Source organism: Nilaparvata lugens, chromosome 9, assembly GCF_014356525.2.
Source record: "Nilaparvata lugens isolate BPH chromosome 9, ASM1435652v1, whole genome shotgun sequence".
NCBI classification, from domain to species: domain Eukaryota; kingdom Metazoa; phylum Arthropoda; class Insecta; order Hemiptera; family Delphacidae; genus Nilaparvata; species Nilaparvata lugens.
In genome coordinates, this window is record NC_052512.1 from 25,659,566 (window position 1) to 25,677,004 (window position 17,439).

Sequence of the window (17,439 nt, forward strand, 5' to 3'; positions counted from 1 at the left end):
GATATCTCAAACAGTTTCACATATATTTAAATTTAAAGATATTAATGGATTATACACAAATGAAATAAATGAGAACATTAGAAATTTGGAAGGTACATTTTATTGTGCAGTGTGTTGAATACACACTATATAGGTGATTACTAGTAGTTCGGAGAACAGTAGAACTCGCTACACTCACTAACATCACTACTCACACACGCCCGCCTATTAACACACAAACACACATAGAAATTGGATTTAGAGTATGATGATACATGCAATAGGATCGGTGGAGGACGCTGAGAAATAGAAGTTCTATACACTTTTGAGCTAGGATGCACGGTTGGAGAAATAAAAAATCTGAAACTTGGAATGTGGGACTTGAGATTGAAACATAGTCCCGGTTGTACAAAAGCTGTTTGAATTCAATTTCATGAGAACCAATCAGAGGGGGCCTTTTAGAAAAGTCTGATTGGTTCTCGTGAAATTGATCACGGTTAAAATTTAAACGGCTTCTGTGCAACCGGCACATAATAATATATATATCCAGAATAATTCATAAATTATAAAATTTATACGTATATGGATAATTTATATCCAGTCATAATCCAGTTCATCATAAGTTAGGTTGATTTTCAGGGTAAAATTTCCGAATAAAGGGCCGCCATCTTGAAACGGCCATGAATTAAATATGTTTGAATATATACGTTTCTGCGCCTTGATTTAAAGTACTCGTATACCAAATTTCATCCAAATCGGACCATAACTACGACTGTAACTGCGGTACAATCAGACAAACGCCGATTGACTTGAAACATAGAATTTGCTTTGCTCAACCAACTAATACTTAAACGTAATTTAATAGTTTTAATTTTTCAAGATTTTCAATGAACTAATCTTTTTCATTTGGTTCAACTCTCTTTAATTATTGACCTACTGTCTAAATTCAGACAATAGCGTTGCAATCACTCTGCATAATTTGGGGGGTTAGAATTAGCTATTTGTGCTATTCATACATGAATAATAAATTACTTAGAAGATGCACATTACTGTGACATGCATAGTAGGATGGACGGATGTCTAATGATATCATATCACACTATGAGTGATACGCTACATACTAGTTGACAGAAGATCTAAATTTAGTGACCTAAGTAATACTAAGTAATACTAAGTAATACTAAGTAATACTATTAGTAATACTAAGTAATACTAACTAATACTTAAACGTAATTTAATAGTTTTAATTTTTCAAGATTTTCAATGAACCAATCTTTTTCATTTGGTTTAACTCTCTTTAATTATTGACCTACTGTCTAAATTCAGACAATAGCGTTGCAATCACTCTGCATAATTTGGGGGGTTAGAATTAGCTATACGTACATGAATAATAAATTACTTAGAAGATGCACATTACTGTGACATGCGTAGTAGGATGGACGGATGTCTAATGGTATCATATCACACTATGAGTGATACGCTACATACTAGTTGACAGAAGATCTAAATTTAGTGACCTAAGTGATACCATTTTCAGGGATCACTCGACACGGCGACAGGTAACCCGAGAATAACTTACATGAATACAATATCGTGTGATTCATCATTGGTTGGATGGGGATGTATCTATGTTCTTTCATAAGAACGCTGACAGTTTCATGTGAGTCTCGCGATAAAAACCTAACTGCTCTGTTTACATCACTGACATACAAATGAAGACCATGGAAGCTGGCAAATTCGGATGCATATTCTAGTTGACAGGAGGAAACAAAATTTAGTAGTCTGAGTGTTACCCTTTTCAGGTACTACTTGACAAGACACGTAGCACGAAAATAACTCAAATGGATACGGTACTGACCTAACTAACATTAATAACAAACAAATTATTCCTGAAATCTGGCGAATATTGAACCAGTTCTAGTGGTGCTGAAATAGCTCCAATGCACACAGTAATGAGTTTAATGGATTACATAGGTTACTAATGAAAACTGGTGAAATTTGAAGGACCATTATCTAACATTAGTGACCCCATGGGTTTGAGAACTCACTCAAGAATTGTTGTATTGTAATCTTTGAAACCAGCAACTTTGAATTATACAGAGTTGGTGTAAATCATGGAAACAGCTATATTTCTTCTACAATAATAATTTGACAAAAGGTTTCATTGGGGATCCTATTTGGAATGAAAAATTACTCTATCGCTCCAATATCTTTGTCCCTTATATGAATCCAAATTCATGATACAAGATTTCTATACAGAGCTCCAAGAGAAGATGAATGGCGAAACGCGCACATTGATATCTCAACCCGTATCAGTTTGTTGATGCAAAAGTTGTAAATTATGTTGTATATTAACCAGCTGAAATCATGTGTCAGTGCATTAAGGTATGTCTGTGTGATAGCTTCCGAATAACCTAAGCTGCTGTTATTGATGAATGAATGGGAAAACTGATGTAATTGCATGCAATGAATTTTTCAGGTGACTAAAATGATAAATCACAACAAATTTATTCTTATACACTTTCAATGTTATTTTTATATCCTGAAAAAGTACGAAGGAGTGAGTCAATTTAGATGTCCAACGAACTTGATCTGTAAAATGGTTCGAAGAATAAGAGTTCAAAATTTGAAACTGATTGATCAATTCTCTCTAAAGTTATTGTAGGACATACAAACAGACGGACAACGACTTTGGCATTCAGTAAGTCAAAAGTGAGAGCTCACTGACGCTCGTTCAACACGAGCAGGAAGATTAAAATTCGATAAACTTGAAAAAATACAGCAAAGAAAACCGTGAAAAGATACAAATCTAGATAAACCAATCTCCCTTTGATTGTTCATTATTTTGTGGCTCCACTTACCCTTCCTTGATTGTTGTACAATTGATCGAGACGTGGAGTCAAATTCTACCACTTCAATGAAATTCAAGATATGAAGTCAGCACTTGATTAACATTGGTTTGGTGTTCGTGTTATCGGATGGACACGTAAAATTGTCGGTCCCGGCTGAAGTATGACAGTCGTAAGGCCATTAACGGCTTTAATGATATATTCAGGCGAGGTGGGACCAACGATCTGTACATAGTGACATTAGTATATTTGGATCGTTGGGTGGGACCTTCCCGCAAGGGAATCCCCACCAACAAAAGCCATACGAAATGACTTTTTTAATGTGTTTACTATCCTTGACTTTCATCAGACAAAGTAAATAGCTCTATCCTTATCTGGCTCCGCACCGTTTCCAAATCATTAATTGAAGACTATGCAGAAATATACTGAACTACATACATATTAATGTCAATATTATGAAAATGTATTGTGAAATCATGGGAAAATATATTTTCTTGGGGAATAACATTTGATTGATCATTATTGACAAAAATCAACTAATAATCAGATATAATCAGATATGCTGGAATGACTTGAATCTTGCTATCTACTATTAGTCCAGTCACAAGGTACATTGGTGCATGCAATTTATATTGTAGTTCTGATTTTTCAAAATATTATTTGGGTACATAAGAGAAGTCCAGAACCAATTTCTGCATGCAAAATTTCCTTGTGCTAGATACAGAGTGGCCCAAAAACCTCGTATTTTCGGCTCATTTTCCAGTTTCAGATATTTCTGCCAAATCTCGTGATCGGACAAAAAAATTTGCTCTCGCTTTTTTTAAGATTATAACATTTTGAATGGAATGAAATCATTTGGAACTCTCTATCTCCAGTGAGTTATGCATTTTCAAAAATGAGTGAAATTTGAAGAAAAAATAAATTTTGTTGAATTTTAGTTTTTGATGAACAATATCTTTCGATTGTTACCATTTGGATGTATAATTCAAAATCCCTCTGGGTGTATTTTTGTGCTCTACAATCTGATATCAGGTGGAGCGCTCTATCTCTTATAGATGTTCAGGTACACCTGACAACAATGCTCCTTGTATTGTGAAAAACACCTAATTTTCATCTTCAACCATCTTCACCAACTACATTGTCCTCACATTGATATTTCGTACAATGAAATAAGTTCATGAGATCACCCGTTCAATGAAATAAGTTCATCACCCGTTAGATGCACTTCATTTCAGTATTTCCTAGTGGAGAGGCGCGCTTAAGGACACCTGAAGGATCGAAATTTCAAACACGTATAACTTTTGACACAATGCTCAGATTTCATCGTACTACATTTCATTCTTCTCGGCTCGTCAAGACGGTCCAAAATCATGCATCATAAGTCAAATTCGGTCAAAAAATTGAAAATTTATTGTTGAGTACTTAAGCCCATATTCCAATACACAAAAAATGGCCAATTTCTATATTCAAAGCTGCATTTCTTGTGAAATACTTCTGTTTTCTCTATTCTATTCTATGGAGCGCTCTACCTGATATCAGATTGTGAGCACAAAAATACACCCAGAGGGATTTGAATTATAAATCTAAATGGTAACAATCGAAAGATATTGTTGATCAAAAATTAAAATTCATCAAAATTGATTTTTTTCTTTAAATTTCACTCGTTTTTGAAAATTCATAACTCAGTACTCATTAGAGATAGAGAGCTCCAAATGATCTCATTTTATTCAAAATTTTATAATCTAAAAAAAGATGAAAGCAAATTTTTCTGTCCGATTACGAGATTTGGCAGAAATAGCTGAAAACTGGAAAATGAGGCGAAAATACGAGGTTTTTGGGCCACCCTGTATCTAGCACAAGGAAATTTTGCATGAAGAAATTGGTTCTGGACTTCTCTTATGTACTTAAATAATATATGAAAAAATCAGAACTACAATATAAATTGCAAGCACACCCCCTTTTTTATGTCTATATTGGTCTATATGGAAATCGTTGAACATATGAAGCTTGACAACTATCATAAACTCTATCCAATCATAAACGACAGATGGGCCTAAATTTAGTTTCAAATAACTTTATTTTTTTAAACGTTTTGTGAGCCACACATTCTAAATATTTGTGAACACTTTCAATGTTATTTTGTCCCCTTGATCGTAGGGAACTCATGGGAGTTCATATGAATTTGTTCATAAACCGGGAGGTTTCCTGATATCACTATGAAATGAATAATGAATACATTTTGACTAAATTTGATGAATATTATTGGAAAAAATATTACTCACCATTTTGATGGCTACATGTTCGTTGTTGTAGAGATTTTTCCCTGCAAAAATAATATTTTTATTAGAAATTGGTAATAACACATACATCAGGTTCGATATTGACTGAAATGCAATTAGTACATTGGAATTAGTCACAAATGATCTGAATCATATGAGAAAATATGTAAAGGCCTACTATCCAAACAATTGAAAACAAATATGTTGTCAGAAGTAGTAGTAAGGAATGATTGGAGCTGAATAAAGTATTATAAATAAAAATAAATAAAAAATCTGGTGTGGCGCACTCACACAACTTTCCTTGCCGTTATTAGAATTGATCACCTGACACTAGTGTTCACGCGCATCACAAGTCTACTTATAAACAAAGATCTAAGCCAGCTGGTGACAGGACAATAATGCTGGAGATATACGAGGTCTGATATCTCTCTCATAGTGAATGATTTAATAGAATCAACAGTTGCCAACAGTTTGCAATTGGATAATCACATTTTCTCGAATTTCGAGCTTAATTTCAATTTTAGGTGAGAATGTTATTCAACATAATTTGTAGAGATTTTTATGCTCAATCTTCTCCACTCGAATTTTTTTTGTTTAAATTGTATCTGAAGCCGGATAATTGGGAATCTGTAATCCAACTTTGCATAGATGGGGCGGAACTCTTGAAATTTTTACAGATATGGGACTTGTGGCAATTGATAGAGCTCATCAATGACTATTCCAGGTATGAATTTAATCAAAATCGTTGGAGCCGTTTTCGAGAAAATCGCGAAAAACCCTGTTTTTGACAACATTTTCGCCATTTTAGCCGCCATCTTGAATTGCATTTGATCGAAATTGTTTTTGTTCGTGTCGGATCCTTATATTGTATGGACCTTAAGTTCCAAATTTCAAGTAATTTCAAGTAATTTGGAGATGAGATAATATCGTCTACACGGACGCACATACACTCATACACACACACACACACACACACATACACACACAGACCAATACCCAAAAACCACTTTTTTGGACTCAGGGGACCTTGAAACGTATAGAAATGTAGAAATTGGGGTACCTTAATTTTTTTCGGAAAAGCAATACTTTCCTTACCTATGGTAATAGGGCAAGGAAAGTAAAAATTACAACATCTTAGAAATACATAATAAAAGCAATACAAATTTTACAACATGGGCAAAATACTATTACATACAAAAAAATGGAATGACAATTGAGGTTTAGCATCTCGAGGTACTAGACCTGTTTGAGATGGTGAAATAAAAATTAATACAAAACTAGCGCTGAAAATAATTGATTATGTCGCGGTTTCTAGGACACTTATCAACTAGATTATCAATCATTGAAGTTAATACTCCGGTACAGTGCATATTTTGGTTTCTAGAACATTCTTCAACTCCAATGAAACTTTACATCGTTCATTGGACCTCTGTCGCTCCATTAATCATATACTGCTGCATTGAAATAAAGATTTCAGTTACTGATAATAGTAGACTGGTGGTTCATAAGAAGAAGGTCCCTTCAACAATTAAACTTATGAGAAACAGTCAAAATTCCCATTTTCTTCGCTTTTCCTTCTAAGGCTTCATTATCCTGGGATACCCACGAGTAGTTTTAATGGAGCATTAACTTTAAAGATCCATTAACTAATGAACGGTTTAATGATTCTCCGGACAAACCGGAGACCAACCGGGTGTATCACAAACAGTATTATAATTCTAGTTTTCATAAAAATCAAGTCCACAAAAATAGTTATTTATATATTATCTAGAGTGAAAAATATAGATTTTCTCCCTGATGAGAAAGTTTGAAGCCCGAGGCGAAGTCCTGAGGAGAAAGTTTGAAGCCTGAGGCGAAGTCGAGGGCAACAATTTCCCTGAGGGGGAAAAAGAATTTTTCAGTCGTGATGTACAGAACATTTTCCCTCCACCTACATTATAAACTGCAAATCAAATAATAGTTCTTTTACAACATTTATCCTAAAATCGAAAAACTAAAAAATCTGGTGTGGCGCACTCATACAACTTTCCTTGCCGTTATAAAAATTGATCACCTGATGCTAGTGTTCACGCGCATCTCAAGTCTACTATTCGAAGACCTGAGCCAGCTGGTGACAGTACAATAACGCTGGAGACACACGAAGTCTGCTATCTCTTTGTAGTGAATGATTTAATAGAATCAACAATCATTGCCAACTGTTTGCAACTGAATAATCACATTTCCTCGAATTTCGAGCTTATTTTCAATTTTAGGTAGAAACGTTCTTCTTCTTGTTAGGGTGCCTGTCCGTTACGAACGTTGGCGATCATTCTGGCTATAATTACTTTGTTGGTTGCGCTCCGCAACAATTAAATAGAGGTCTGGAAATGTTACTTAACATTAATTGAAGAGATTCTGCCCTATCTTCTCCACTTGAAATTTTTTGTTTGAATTGTATCTGAAGCCTGATAATTGGAAATCTATGATAAAACTTTGCATAGATGAGGCGGAGCTCCGGAAATTTTTTAATATATGAGACTTGTGGCAGTTGATAGAGCTTATCAATAACTATTTTAGGTAAAAATTTGATCAAAATCGTTGGAGCCGGTTTTGAGAAAATCGCGAAAAACCCTGTTTTTGACAACATTTTAGCCGCCATCTTGAATTACATTTGATCGAAATTGTTCGTGTCGGATCATTGTAAGGACCTTAAGTTCCAAATAACAAGTCATTCCGTTAATTCGGAGATGAGATATCGTGTACACAGACACACATACATTCACACACATACAGACCAATACCCAAAATCCACTTTTTCGGACCTTAATTTTTTCGGAGAGCAATACTTTCCTTACATATGGTAATAGGGCAAGGAAAGTAAAAAGTAGTCGTCATCTCTCATCCCTCTCACTCATTACCCATGCACTCCCCTAAGAGCTTATGTGGGCATAAGCATTAGTATTATTAATATTATTAATACTTTGAGCAGTAACATTTTATTTTCAAGAATAATCTGATTTTCATAAATTTGATTTACTAGTAGTCCTGTGAACAGTAGACCTCACACAGTTATAAACCACAGCCTCCTCTTGTACTGTCCATCAGAGTAAATCCTGTCTGTATGTCGTGTCGGCGAGATAACGGTGTGAAAACAGCTAATAGCTGTTGGGGTTGGTGCGCATATCTATCCGCATCGTATAGGTATGCGCACTCCAATTGAAAACAATGCATCAAATCTAATCGTCCGATCCATCCGATGCGTGCCGTTCGTCCAATGACGATCTGTGTGCGCCTAGTTTCACACTCATTCGGTTCGGTTCGTTTTCGGCAAATTCCGATAAGTGTGAAACGGTAATTCGGTTTGAATTCGGTACCGAATAGAAACCGCATAGAAACGAACGCCCACTTGACTCTCATAAATTCCATCAGGTTTCAATTTGTTGCTAGCGAGACTGGCTACTTTCACAAACTTTCGGTTCGGTTCGTTTCGTTTTCGGCAAATTCCGATAAGTGTGAAACGATGATTCGGTTTGAATTCGGTACCGAATAGCAACCGCATAGCACCGAACGCCCCCTCGACACGAATAGGTTTCATCATATTCGAATTCGTTGCTACGGAAACAGGAAAAAACAGTCTTTTACACACGCTTGCCTTTTTTGTTTTTATTTTAACCTGATATCGTGATTATATGTTTCAAAATTTTCCAAGTCAAAATCATATGGTCAATTCATTTATGTTAGTTCACAGGAACATTTTGTTCTCAATGAATAGTTTGCTAAAAAAATATGAAAGGTATAAATTGAAACTCAGGAAAAATTTTCTTTTTTTATTTTTACACTAATATTGCATGATTTCATCAATGGAAAGAAGAGATTAAGTTTATATACCATGTGTCAAAACAAGGAAAAAATTTTCAATTTAAAAAAATAATCTCTCTGAACATCCAAAATTAACATAATCAAAAAGAAACTATTCAAATAATTCACAATTTTTAATTAACTTTAATTTTTGTTGTTCAAGAAATAACATCTTACAATTTAACACCAGCTGTTATATTTAAATATACCAGCATGAACTGTGAAAATCCAAACACAGCTGTGTTTGAGAAGAAAATACCTAATTAGAACCGTACGAATTAAAACCTGACATGTATGAAAGCCTCATTTGTTTTCGGTAACGAACCGAACCGAACCGAAAACGAACCGAATGTGTGTGAAGCTAGCCTTAAGGTGCATTTTCGTTTGTGCGTAAATTTCCACAGTCGACGACGACAAGCATCGTTGACATTCATATTGTCCAAATTTTAAGTGAGCTAAATCAGCTGATTGAATAACTTTTAATTATTGGTGCTTATTATTCTAGAATCAAAACATTTCTAATAATATCAACATATATAGCCATTTAAAAGAATAAGAAAGTATGAACTCAACCTCCCCCATTAATACATAATTGAACATTATCTTTTAGGTTATTCAGACGAATTGAAATCTACCCAATCTGAGATCCTCACCCTGTCGTGGTCGACGACGGCATTTACGCACAAAAGAAAACCCAGCTTTATAATGTTAAAGTCGTTGCATAAAGTCCTATTATAATACAGTTTTGAAAATGCATTGCGAAAAGACTCCTGTTAGATTGATTGTGATGCTGTAATGTTTACATTATAAAACGGTCGTAGATAAATAATGTAGATTTCACCAAATCCAAGAAACCAGATTTTTTACCACTAATCCAAAACCCCGATTTCACAATCAAACTTCCTTAAAACAGTGCACAAATCCTATCTCGTTGTTTCTACTATTGTGTGAACAATTTATCCTCATAGATAACATCGTGGCTCCCCATTCAATCAATGCCGACAGTAAGAAGAGAATCTGTCTATATATTGATGGTGAGGTGCGAGAGGGGGGCTAGCGGTTTGAAATTGCGCCACTACTACTCCACTAATTGAGTTGTCGTAAATGCGTTTAAATTTCCCGCCGTTTTGAGAGCGGAGCATCGTCGGCTGTTACTGAAGTTATCGGGAATCAATTTGGTCGGGGAAATTGTTTGAGCTGCGCGAGAACATAATGTGAAAAGAGAGAGAGAGAGAGAGAGAGAGAGAGAGAGAGAGAGGAGAGAGAGAGAGAGAGAGAGAGAGAAGAGAGAGAGAGAGAGAGAGAGGAGAGAGTGAGAGAGAGTCTGGTCTAGTATTTACGTCAATATTGCTGGCCTATGCACTGATTCACAATGAATAACAATGTATAGCTAACTCGTTGTATTTTAATTATTATGGAGATATATGGTTCGGAATGAAAATGGGATGCAATAATTAGAATAACATATGGGTATTATAATATTGTAATATAACTGCCTAAATCGATTGAATTTGAATAAATGATTGCCTATTATTGGAGAATGATGAAAAAGAATATCACTTCCACACAACAGGAAAATAGTGGAGTGGAAGTGTTGGAATTTGGATTTAAAATGTCTAAGGACCGGTTTCCGAAGGGATTTAGATAATTTCTAGACTTTAAACAGCTGGAGTCAGAAAAGAAAATTGGCTTTCCAAAACGGGGCGTAGTCGCAGGTTTTATTTTCTCATTTCTATAATTGGAAACGTTTTTCCTTGACGAAATTAAACATTTCTAAATAGTTCAAAATAGTTGAGACTTGACATTATTTTCTCTCTATTTTATTTTGTGTTTAATTTTCTAGTTTTTTTTTTTAAATTGAATTCAAACCTGACTATTACAATGACTACGACTACGATCCGTTTCGGAAAGCCAATTTTCTGACTCCAGCTGTTTAAAGTCTAGAACTTAGCCAAATCTCGAGCTCAGAAACCGGCCCTAAATGAGGATAGAGAGAGAGAGAGGAAGAGAAAGAGAAGATTATAACCCAATGTCAGATGAGAAGACCTGTGAATAAGAGGGGAGAGATGATTGGATTTGATTTCTTTATATTATAAGAATAAGAAGATGATCCCATCATATCATATGTCTCCATAGAAGACAGGGATGAAAGCAAACAGGAGAAATCAGCAAAGAGGAATAATATGATAACGAAGTGCCCCCAAATAAGTGAAAGAGAGATAAGAAGATCTTTATAGAGTCCCTCCTGCTTTATAATCGATTTCATGTCGACCAAAGACTTGATAGAATTAAATTATTTTCTGTTTGTAATTGCTCAACGGTAAGTCTCTTACTCAACTTTCTTCTTTATCTTACGGAAAAAGAAGAAAAAAAAGAAGAAGATAGAATGCCACCTTCTCCTGTTGATTAAAGTTCTGTACTTGATAGAATTCAATCAATTTCTAATTGTTCAATGTTTTTTTCTCACATCTAAACTTTCTTCATTTTTATTTATTCTTCACCCAACTTATCAAGCTTCCTATGTTAGCTTGTAGTTTGTGATGAAAGGATTACTTGAATTTGAATGAATGAATCTGTCTATATTTGTCCTTTACTTAATATTATTCTGCTTCAAATCATATCAAAATTTTATTCACAATTTGAACAATTGAGGGTCCTGCCAAACCCGAAAGTAGTCGATCTACTCTGATATTGATTCTTTCATCTCAATTTTTCTCAGTTTCTTCCACTTCACTCAATGAAATTGAAAGATTCTTTTCCTACAGTTACGTTGAAAAGTGGCCATTGCTGCACTGATTACAGAACGCAAAGAATCACTTTTCCGCTCTAGTGCGGGAATAGTTATTTGTGCAACTAGTGCGCAAAGTGTCAGTTTGCTGCACCGAAAGAAACGTTTACGCCCGAGCCGTAGGCGAGGGCGGAATGGTTTCTTGAGTGCAGCAGAGGAACTTTGCGCACGTATTTCATATTAAGTTTTTCCTACAGTTACCATTGAATATGAAAAGTGGGTAATTATGGGTAAAATTGCCTGAAATGCATCAAATGTTTTTCTGTGTAATTTTATTATTCCTAAAGTCCTCGTTGTCCTTGGTTATAATATATAATGAATAATAATTAGCGCGTTGTGCTTGGTTGCACCTCTGCTCACTATAGCAGCCACAGCAGTCACTGTTACCAACTTCATTTTGATTTTGCTGCACTGTTGCTCCATATAACCTACTAAGTATTTTGCGTTGCCATGTTGCAAATCTGGAGTGCAGAAAAATTTTTTCCTACAGATACCCTGAAAAGTGACCATTTATGCACTGATTGCAGGCTGCAAAGAATCACTTTTCCGCACTAGTGCGCAAAGTGAGTACTTTGCGTACTCCAGATTTGCAGCATGACAACGCAAAATAGTTAGTAGGTTATATGGAGCACCAGTGCAGCAAAATCAAAATTAAGTTGGTAACAGTGAGTGGGCTGCTATAGTGAGCAGAGGTGCAACGAAGCACAACGCGCTAATTATTACTATTATATATTATAATGGAGGACAACATTTTCATTCAATTTGACAATAAATTAAGGTTTTTATCGATAATAAAATTACACAGAAAAACATTTGATGCATTTCAGGCAATTTTACCCATAATTACCCACTTTTCATATTCAATGGTAACTGTAGGAAAAACTTAATATGAAATACGTGCGCAAAGTTCCTCTGCTGCACTCAAGAAACCATTCCGCCCTCGCCTACGGCTCGGGCGTAAACGTTTCTTTCGGTGCAGCAAACTGACACTTTGCGCACTAGTTGCACAAATAACTATTCCCTTACGTTATCTCTTTCATCGTGCTTTATGAATATTTTAGAAGAATATTCTACTTTCTATAGTTGGAAGAAGTACTTGAATAATTTGCAACTCGACATTGAACCAGCATCTCTAAAATCATTTTTCAAGAAAGCATGTCAAACATACGCTCAGGCAATAAATACGGCTAGAGATAGACTGCCTAGAAAGCTAGCTGATAAAATAATAGAACATAGGACATCTTGGAATTTGGAATGGATAAAAATATTGAGAAGTATGAATGTAGGGATGTTCGATAGACAGGATTGAATGGAAACGAGATTACAGATTTTTGTATTGAGATCATGAAAGAGGAAAATTTCAAATACAATTTGCAGAGAGCCGCTCCGGAGCAATTTCATAACCTATATATCCTGTTGAACAAGGGAAAAGCAATAAACTATTTGAAATTGAACTTAGATGAGAGAACGATAGGTTTCATCCTCTTATTCTCATTCTTCTTCTTCCTCTTCTTGAGGCACAATTGTACTACTTAATGTGTAAATTGAGACAGAGAGAAGACAAAGCATTTCCCGGGGAGTTTGTCCCGTTCTAGTGGGGGTGAATAAAATGTGTTCGAGCACGCATATAACGGATACGGAGATGATAGAGTGGTTGATTGGAACAGAATGGAGTATGTTAGCGCATGAAGTGAAAAACGTATAAACCTTATGAAGTGATGAGTATAACCTATTTTTGAACAATTTCTATCCAAATTTGGGAAAGGAACAGTTTTGGGCTTTAAGCCTGTTGTTCCTTCCCCAATCATTCATAGTTTAGAATGATATTGTATCTATCAATATATAAATGAATAAGTATGTGGAAAGGGCTGCTTCTATTAGAAACGAGTTTATCAGAGAGTTTAATTATTAATGTAGTTGTAGAGCAAGTAGTAGTATTAGTATTCATTCATCAGTAGTTTTTTCCAGTTTAAAATGAGTCTTGATTGTATTGGGGAACAGTATTTTACTGTTTACGTATAGTTGATAATTTTATACACGTAATTTATTGTGAAATTTAAATTTGTAGAGAGAAGCTTTGGTTGACAAAGTGTATTTATTTTCATTTTATCTATTCATTCAATTAATTATTTGTAATTTTTGCATTACTTTTGGATTTTAGAAAGATATGAATAGCATGTAGATTTAAAATAATAATATGAGACAGACTATGGTAGACAACCTTTCTGGTTATGTATTGTGTTATCACATTTCTGATATTACAATCTTTTCATTTTGTTAACATTTTTAAAGAAATGAGGGGATGAATCTCAAATATTTTGAATGTAAATACCAATTGTGTGATACATCATTTTAAAGGCCTTTTCAAAACGAGAAAGATGACATCAATGAAAATGTTCTATGATACTTGTATCCAAAATGGCGACTGAGTGAAGTTTTAGTTTTTAAAGAAATGAGGGGTTGTATCTCAAATATTTGGAATGTAAATACCCATTGTGTGGTACATCATTTTATAGGCCTTTTCAAAACGAGAAAGATGACATCAATAGAAATGTTCTATGATACTTTTATCCAAAATGGTGGCTGATGAACTTCATCAATTATTTCTTTAGAAACTAAAACTTCGATCAGCAGCCATTTTAGATAAAAGTATCACAGAACATTTTTATTGATGTCATCTTTCTCGTTTTGAAAATGCCTTAAAAATGATGTACCACACAATGGGTGTTTACATTCAAAATATTCGAGTTACAATCCCCATAAGTCAACCCCTTATGAGGGGTTGAAATTCAATTGTACGTCAAAAGGTAGAGTATTTGACCAATAACTTATCCTGAAAGTCACAGTTTTATATCTACAATAGTCTCCAATTAGATGAAAGGTTCCCATACATATGACTCACTCAGTCAACGCATCCCATTCAACAAATATGCTGACAGATTGAAGTGAATATCAGTGAAGATGACGTCAATCAGAATCCACCAATAGCAGATTGACTGGCCTAGGGATAGAAAACGAGGTTATCGCACAAATCAGCGGTGAATTCAAAAAGAGGTGTGACAATGCACATCGAAACAAGAGAGGTGTGTGTGAGTGAGAAGAGAGAGAGAAAGAGAGTGAGTGGATGTGAGGGAGAGTGGGAAAGAAAGCATGAGGGTGGATTGCATTGATTTTGTATACAGTTTGGACGTTGCATAATATTTTTCTCCCTTACTCTCTCACACTCCCCCATCCAAAGTACAATACTGTTCTTTCTTTGTTCCTTCTCTCATATAATGTCCCACTTCTGCTCATTTCTCCATTCTCTTCCTTCGTCATATCTTCTTCTCCATTATCCTTATCTCTCTCCTTGCTACATTGTTTTTTCAAACCCAACAATCCTTCTCAATTCCTTTTTTTTGATCCCTTGAAGAGAATCACATTAATCTGACAGTATTATTTATAGAAAATAATGTCAATGCTTTTTATGCTTTACATATTCACAAGGTATTCCGTCCTTAAAATTATTACTCGTAGTGTTCTAAACTTTTTCTCTATATTTAGGGCCGCTTGCACAGTGACAGTTTAAAATAAATTTAATTTATTTAGGTCATAAATTTTATTTTAAACTGGATTAAATCCTTATCAAGTCTCTTTGTTATAATATGATTCATTTTGAGTTTGAGCCACCAGCTGATTAGATGCAGTTTAAAAGCTTTGACTGTGCAAACGGGACTTAAAATCATTTTGAATAATAATAGATTCTCCTTTTTTTTATTACCACCATTCCTGTCCTACAATTATTATTTCATTCGTCATTATTTTCTTTCACATTTTCATTTTAGTCAACTTCTTATTATTATTATTATTCAAACTTCTTCTTACATATAATACTTAGTATTCTTTCTTCTCCTCATATTTTATACTTGGTATCCTTACATATATTACATATATTTATTTATATTACATATATTACTTATATCTCCTTACATGTTTACTTAGTATCCTTTTTTCTTCTTATATTTTATACTTGGTATCCTTTTTCCATCATTCAACTTCATCTGTATATACACACCTATTTCTCAATTATCGTCAGTAATCTTATATTCTCTCTTCTAATTATTCATCAATTTTCTTCTAATCCTAGATTATCTCCTTCTTATACTTACTTTTCCAATATTTCCGCTTCCTTCACTCTCTTCATGTTTTTCATTCTCCATTCATTCTCTTCCTACGCAATCTTGTTCTTCTTATTTTCTCGTCCTTATACTTCTTCATCAGCTTGTTGTTCTTCTTCTAACCTTTGTCCATTTCCTCAGTTTCCTTCCCCCACTCTTTATCCAGCACTCTACACTTCTCGTTCTCCTCCTCCAAATGTCTTCCATCTTCAACATCCTATATTTTCCACTCCTCCGCGCCTCCTCTTCCTTCACCAGTATCTTCATTCTCTTGTTCTTCGTTTTTTCATCCTATTACTCTTTGTCCTTTTTCTCCTTGTACTTCTTTCACTTACTCCATCACTACCTCCCCCTCCAGTGTCTTCATTCTCCTGTTTTTCGTTGTTCTCATCAATTTCCTCAGTCTATGATATTCTCTTCGACCTTTTCTCCTTCTCCTTTCATTCTCTTGTTCTTAGTTTTTTCATCATGTTACACTTTGTCCTTTTTCTCCTCCTACTCCTCTCCTACTCTACCACCACCTCCTCCTCCGGCGTCTTCATTCTCCTGTTATTCGTTGTTATCATCAATTTCCTCAGTCTTTTACATTCTCTTTTCCCTCCTTCTTCCCCCAGCTCCATCACCGGCTCATCCACCATCTTCATTCTCCCGTCTGCCTCATCCATTTTCCTCTGTCTGCTCTATTCCACTACTCTTCCTACTCCACTCACCGCCAGACCTTATTAGTGCCATGTTCGCTTTGAGCGCTGAATAATAAAGGGCTCTAATAAACAGGTCGGCCCTTGACCGAGTTCACTCTGCAATGTGTGTTAACAGTTTACAAATAGATCACACCGACTCATCATAATATATACTCTACTAGAATGCAGCAAATACATGCATGCACTATATACGATGTATCTACAGTGAGGTCCATGTTATAATGGCAGTGGAGAAAGATAGCAGAACAACCTTGCCGATCCTCTGTCTTGTCAATACCTTCTATAGACGGTAGCTGATACAGTAGCTGACGGTAGCTGAAATAATCAATTATATTTTATTAAGCACTAGCAGGTAACCCGTGCTCTGCAAGGGTTCATTTTAAAACTTGAAAAACAGAAAACTTGACTGAGTGGGATGATGAAGAGTTTGAAGTAGGTATGGGACCATCCTCAGTTAATTGAGATACTATAATATAGTATTTGCATATTATGCAGAATTTTAAAGTTGATTTCAGTCTAGTAGTTTAGACGTGATGATGCGTCAACCATAATTGTTATATCCCGTAAGTCAGTTTTCTTCAACTTGGTACTAACATAATTAAGTAATATAACTCAAATCTTGTTCAGCAACCTTCCTCAACTTGATGCCAACCTGACAAAATTGGCCTGGCTATTAATTTAGTTACCAATTTCAACCATCTGTTTCGAAGAGATTATAGTTCTATATTAACATATGGTATGTATTCATGACCCATGAATTGAATGTCAACATTAATTCTGAAAAATCTAGAAGGAAAATTGAAATTTAAGCTTCGAGATGCACGAAATTGATATTTTTAGAATCTATGT

The 17,439-nt window shown here is 34.9% G+C and overlaps 1 protein-coding gene across 2 annotated transcripts in view; it reads right to left on the reverse strand.

Annotated features, from left to right (window-relative positions):
• The window catches only part of LOC111055994 (casein kinase I), a 162,483-nt gene that overhangs the window by 81,550 nt on the left and 63,494 nt on the right, over nt 1-17,439 (reverse strand). For both annotated transcript variants that reach the window (XM_039435696.1, XM_039435697.1), the window contains exon 2: nt 5,111-5,151. In XM_039435696.1, the coding sequence (XP_039291630.1) occupies nt 5,111-5,151 (41 nt within the window). The remainder of the gene's footprint in view (nt 1-5,110; nt 5,152-17,439) is intronic.